This window comes from Orycteropus afer, unplaced genomic scaffold, assembly GCF_000298275.1.
Source record: "Orycteropus afer afer isolate SDZICR_OR568_19922 unplaced genomic scaffold, OryAfe1.0 scaffold00131, whole genome shotgun sequence".
Lineage (NCBI taxonomy): Eukaryota > Metazoa > Chordata > Mammalia > Tubulidentata > Orycteropodidae > Orycteropus > Orycteropus afer.
The window spans coordinates 6,915,596-6,922,335 of record NW_006921718.1 but is presented as its reverse complement, the minus strand read 5'-3'; the positions used below and the strand labels follow the sequence as shown (position 1 = coordinate 6,922,335).

Genomic DNA, 6,740 nt, shown 5'->3' with positions numbered 1-6,740 from the left:
CCTACAAGGAAGACCCGTTAATATGACTGTTACTCAAATTTACGCCCCAAGCACCAAAGTCAAAGATGAGGAAACTGAAGAATTTTATCAGCTTCTACAGTCTGAAATTGACCAAACATGCAATCAGGCACTACTCCTAATAAAGACATAATCCTTTGACATACTTTGCAAATATTTTTCCCTATCTTAGTTGTCTTTTAATTTTGAATATGGTAGCTGACATGTTAGAAGTTTTAAATTTTTGTATATAATCAGGAGAATTACAGAATTATTTTTGGTTCTATGTTTTTCTCTAAAAAGCAATAAAGTTTATTGGTAGACTTCTATGATAAGCTTCTGTTGCAATATACAATACAGCACATTAATTAATGGAGGCTTAGGACCTCTGGTAGCATAGTGTCTAAGGCACCTGACTGCTAACCAAGAAGGCTAGTGGTTCAAACCCACAAGGTACTCCTCAGAAGGAAGGTTGGGCAATCTACTTCCATAGTGATACTGCCTTGGAAACCCAAGGAGGGGTCACTGTGAGCTGGGTCTGACTTGACAGCACATAACAACAACAACAACAACTATACAGCACTACAATTGAAGTTATTTTTTGTATCTTATTTTTTAGGTACCTTAGCAACTTGTAAGCATTAGAAAGCTCTAGTAAGTATAGATTTTCACTAATAATAGGGAAAACATCTCAGTCAATTAATTTCTGAAAAAGCTCTGAAGCTACCTATCTGAAGGGACTTAAAGACCAGCTATTAGTTCAAGCTATAGAAAAACCCTTCAAAAACACAGAAAAAACAAAACAGAATGTAAGAGAATGTTGCCACATCATGAAAAATGTAACTAATGTCATTAAACAACTTGTATAGAAATTGTCAAATGGGAAACTAATTTGCTGCGTAAACTTTCATCAAAAACAAAGCAAAATATTATTATTACTTTTTTTAAAAAAAAGGCAAACAAACAAGAAAAGAATGGAAGAAAGCAAAGAGGTACCTTTTGTTACCAAAATATCTGTTGATTTATAGTTTTTATTGGTTACTTTGGCCTCACTTTCTCAGAGGAAAAGTTTTACCAAAAATTGTTAAATATCAGACTGGAAGCTTTCAAATATCTCCAAAATATATAGTTTCTCTTTTCATACAGGGGAGTATTCCTAGAGCTATTCATCCATTATATAGCTAAAACATCCTCAAGGAGTGGCAAAAGATCCTAATATTCAGTTTTTAAGCTACAAAAATTTTAAAAAGTAAAAATATTAAATTGTCTAAAATACTAGAATTTAAAAAATGATACGGCTTTATTTTATGTAAAAGTAAGATATTTGAGCATATTTCAATATAAAATGTTATTCAAAAAAGTAATATTCATTTGAACTGTGAAAGTATTTAAACAAAAAACGTTATTAACCAATACAATAACTTACTGGCACCACTGATCTCTTTGTCCCCTGCATTTTTTGCTAGGCTCATGGCATATTCACATACTTCAGCTGCTTCTCTTTGTGCAAGTTGCCGGAGACATGCTACAGCTGCCCGTCGAAGTAACAAGTGGGAACTACATAAGTGAACCTATAAACAATAAGAATTTTAGGTAAAAATTTAAAAATAGTTATAATTCTTTAATGTCACTAGCCCAATGAATACACAGTAATACCTACTTGTAAAGAAGACTTCCATTTAACAACCTAACCTGTTTAAAATAAAGCCAAATAACAGATTTTGGAAAAAAGAATATAAAAAAACATGAATAATATTGTAGTAGCCAAAATAGCTGTTCCAAGATCTCAGCACTAAAGATCATACAATATACTCAGATGAAAATCCAGAAGGAACTTTTTACACTTCTTATTTTACACTTGGTTCTATTAAACTTTATAATCTAAATTTTATGTGGTCAAAGATTAGATGTAGTAAATGAAAAGTCAGGAGGCAGAGTGCTGGTATGATAGGTATCATGACTACAGTAAGAATTTAAAGCAAAGAAGGGGGAAGAACACTATTATAGTGTGTGGATTGCACTAATTGTTACAAAACAGAATGTGTATGGATTGTTGGATGGAAAACCAATTTGTTCTGTAAGCTTTCACAAAAATCTCAATAGAAAAAGAAAAGAAACATGATTAACAATAAAAAAATTAGAATATTGGCTTCTAGAAACACAGAACATGGATACTCAAACAGAAATCAACTTGATGATAGATTGTTGGTAAACTCTTATTCTACATAGAACACTTAATAAAATATTTATTACATATGATTCAATTTTCTAGAAATAGAATTGAAAGGATATTGCATATTGAGGCAGTTAGTAAATTTAGGTGTCAGAACTGGGCTGTTATCAACCAGAAAGACATGACTAGAAGGTTGTGTTAAACAAACGAACCTAGTGTTTAACCATCTGATTGACTACATGGCATATATCTCATGTTCCATTCAGTGCAATGGAAAGTCAAATTAATAACAAACCCTCAAGGTTGTTTCATTACCAAGTTTTGCTAAAACAAGTACGTGTTGTTTCAAGAAAAGTATTAATATAATTAGTAGCTGATGAAGCCAGTGTCAATTCTGGTATTCTGTTTTTCCTGTTTGTTTGTTTTGTTTTTTTTTTAAGGAATGGCTGATCTATTTGTGAAACTATATTATTTATTTAAATAAAATGTTGTTTTGCTGTAGAAAAAAAAACTAAAGCAAAGAAGGATATTAAAAATAAAAAACAAGGATAGTGTTAAGATGACAAACTAGCCAGTGATTCCATGCAGTCCTTCTACAATAAAGATGCAAGAAATCAAGTGAAACAGATAGAGATGATAATCCTGTAACCCTGAGCTTCAAACAAAAGGAAAAAGAAGTACATCAAACACCAATTGGAAGAAGAAACTGAATGAAAGTAGTAAATGAGGAGAGATACAGTCCCTTTCTCAGCTGGTCCTTTTGAGTCATAAGAAAAAAACTTAATGGAATACTCAATAAAATAGAGACACAGTGTAGACAAGTCCAGATATCAAAGTAAGATGAGCAGAGTAAGAGCTAAATCTAAGGAAAGGCAAACCAGAAAGATGAGTTAGAACTCCAGGCAACCACAGAGCAGGGAGAGAACCAGTGAACAGGGATAGAACCACTCACCAGCAGTGGTCCCTGATCATTTGTACTGGGGAGTCACATGGTGGGGAATATCTATGGCGTGATAGCTGCCTGGACTGCAGGCAGCTCCCATTACCTTATTTGGAGTCAGGGCAGGAACAGATAACTGCCTGCACACACATAGGAGAGTATCAGTGCCCACACCAGTGATTGGCAACTGGAGAAGGGAACCCTCCCCATTTACCCTGCATGTCCTCCTGTTGACTAGAAGCATGGCCTCCCTCAGCCCCATACACTCAGAGGCCGGTGACACCTCCTCACCACCCTACTCCTGCATAATAGCTTGCCTGATTCGCCTCCCTTCTTGCATTCCTCCCCGATTGTAATGTTCCTCCAATAGCTGGCAGAGCACTTCCATGAACTGAGTGCCACAAGGCCACCACCTCTGTGACAGGTGGTTAATTCTCTCATGGATTGTACACTACACACCCACAACCTCTGCAGTTGGCAGTGCACCCTCTTGCAGATCAGGCCACTGCCTCAGCAGTTGGCTGTATGTGCTCCCAAGGATTGGGTGCTGCACTCCCACACTTCATGGTCAGCAGTACACTCTCCCGTGGACCAGGAGCTGCACACCTGCCGCTTCCACAGCTAGTGGTGAGTGCTTGTGCCCACAAGTGTACCAATTTTTTAATCTTCTTCTTTTTATCCCTCTTCTCTCCTTCCCCCCTCCCCTTTTTTTTTGCTCTATCTGGTGGGAGGCAGGGACCATATGCATACTACCCAGTCACACCCACCACACATCTGCTGCACTACCTACTGAGCAAGTGCCACCATTTGCTCCAACAGTAGTAGACTGAAGACAGATGGCAGCCAACACCTGCCCAGCCTGCCCTCAGCAGATATAGATGACCAGAGATCAGAGCCTAGTGTCCACAATCCCACCCATGACTAACCCCACTGAAGACAGGTGGTGAATGTCCCACACCAAACTACCAAACTGGTGATCAGAGTAGCATGCTTGCCCCACTCATCCAGATATATCAAAACAAAAAAATCAAGTGAAGCAAACCAACATATACTCAACACATAAATATAATAACACCACAAAACCTCAGAGACAACTTCAAATCAAACAAAGAAAAAGGACAAGATGGCTCAAACATCTGATCAAAATATAAGCCTAGAAAAGCTTCCAGAAGAAGAAATGGTAATGGAACTACAAGAAAAAGAATTTAAAAGAATTATATATAGGACACTTCAACAAATTAAAGAGATCAAGGAAAACACAGACAAAAACAATGACATCACAGACAAAATCAAGGAAAACACAAAAAATTCAGGAAAATAATACAACAACTGACAAAATCAAATAAGACAATTAGAAACTATACAAAACCAGCTACTAGAAACCCAGAAGATCAACATTAAAATTTCAAAAATAGGTAGAACACTGGAAGGACAATGAAGTAGAACTGAATCAATGGAATACAGAATTAGCAAAACTGAACACAAATCCCTTAATACTAATCTGTTAAAGGAACAAGGAAAAAAAAAATGAAGAAAACCTGAGAATTCTGTGAGATATCATCAAAAGGAATAACTTAAAAATGACTGTAATTCTATGACTGGGATCTTAAAAGCTTACAAGCAGCCGTCTAGATGCAATGATGGGTCTCTCCTTGTCCACAGCAAAGAAGAATGGAGAAAACCAAAGATTCATGGAAACAATTAGCCCAAGCAACTGGTACACCATGTGATCCTTAGCCTATACGACTATGAGACCAGAAGAAATAGATGGTGCCCAGCTATCACTGTCAACCACTCAGAGGGAGATCTATGTAGGAGATCCCAGATAGAGTGGGAGAACAATGTGGATCAAAACTCAAAATCTTTAAGAATATTTTAAAAAAAGGGACCAGGTTTGCTGGTCTAATAAAGCCTGATGGAACCCAAGACTATGGCCCTTAGCTGCCCTTCAGGTCTGAAACTGAACCAACTTCTGTGGCTTCCAGCTAAACAAAAGACAGGCATATGAGCTGAATATTTAACATTAGGTAGACAGACTCCTTGGAGAGATCAATCATGGGAGAATAGAAAGGCTATGTATGCATAAGGACATAGCTTAGGGGCAGGAGTGCATGGAGGGAAGGACACAGGGAAGAGGTAACTATGGGGAGGAAGAAGGAGGGGAGCTGTTGCATTGTGGGAAATTGCAGTCAACGTCATGAGACAAAGTGTATGTGAGTTACTGTATAGAAAGTGAATTTGCTCTATAAACTTTCACCCAAATCACAATAAAAATTAAAAAAAAAGACAAAAGAAAAAGAAAAGAATGACTGTAATTCTAGAATAGGAAGGGACACCCCCCCCAAAAAAAAGAAAGAAAACTTCAAAAAATTGTCAAAGATTTGTTAGAAGAAACCAGCAAAGTTTTTTTTTTTTTTCCTAAAAAAAAAAAAAAAAAAACCCACAGAAGATAACAAATGCTGGTGAGGGTATAGAGAGATTTGAACTCTCTTACCCTGATGGTAGAAATAGTACAACCACTGTGGAAAACAGTATGGCATTTCTTTAAAAGGCTGCAAATAGAAATACTATATCATCCAGCTATCCCACTACTATGTATGTATCCTAGAGAAATAAGAGCCAGAACACAAATAGATATATGGACACTGATGTTCATCACAGCATTATTCACAGTAGCAAAAAGATGGAAATAACCTAATTGTCCATCAACAGATGAATGGATAAACAAACTATGGTACATACACACAATGGAATACTACACAACATTAGAGAAAAACAAAAGAATCCACAAAACATCTCATAACATGGATGAACCTGGAGGTCATTATGCTGAGTGAAATAAGTCAATCACAAAAGGACAAATATTGTGTGAGACCACTATTATAAAAAGTCAAGAAAACGTTTATACGCAGAAAGAAATATTCTTTGATGGTTACCAGGGTTGGGAGGGAAGGGGAAGGTAAATCTCTAACTAGAAAGTAGTAATCATGTATTGACTTACGTGATGGGTAAAGCAATATACAATAAGGACAGCACAACATGCCCAAGGCAAAAGAAGACAATAGGAGGTACACAGGGGTAAAAGATAGCAAAGGTACATATTCTTACATACACAATCCTATAATTGTAACAACAAACAATATGAGTGGATACATAGTGTCTTAGGGTGGGTTCTCTAGAGAAGCAAAACCAGTGAAGCTTATGTGTGTGTATATACAGAGAGAGAGAGAGAGAGAGAGAAGGAGGGAGGGAGGGAGGGAGAGTGGAGAGGGAGAGAGAGGGGGAGGGAGAGAGAGAGAGAGAAATTTATCTCAAACAAATGACTCAAGCAGCTACAGGGGCTGATAAATTCAAGACAGGCAGGCAGCACAGCAGGCTGCTAGCTTCGAAGGATGATGAATCTAAGATCAGCAGGCAAAATAGCAGATTGTTGGCTCTCAGGCTGCAAAAGCAACAATCCCAGTATTGGCAGTCAATATGGCAGGTCACTGGTTCAAGTCCAGAAACCAGAGATGATGATAAGCCAAATGCAAGATTAAGCAAAAAGCCAGAGAATTTTCCCAGGACATTATATACATATACATATATACATATATATATATACACACATATATATACATTATATATATA

General features: G+C 37.0%; 1 protein-coding gene across 1 annotated transcript in view; it reads right to left on the bottom strand.

Moving 5' to 3' along the window:
* The window catches only part of HEATR5B (HEAT repeat containing 5B), a 170,687-nt gene that overhangs the window by 69,205 nt on the left and 94,742 nt on the right, over positions 1-6,740 (bottom strand). Inside the window, exon 21 of the mRNA XM_007945073.2 lies at positions 1,424-1,568. Within this exon, the coding sequence (XP_007943264.1) occupies positions 1,424-1,568 (145 nt within the window). The remainder of the gene's footprint in view (positions 1-1,423; positions 1,569-6,740) is intronic.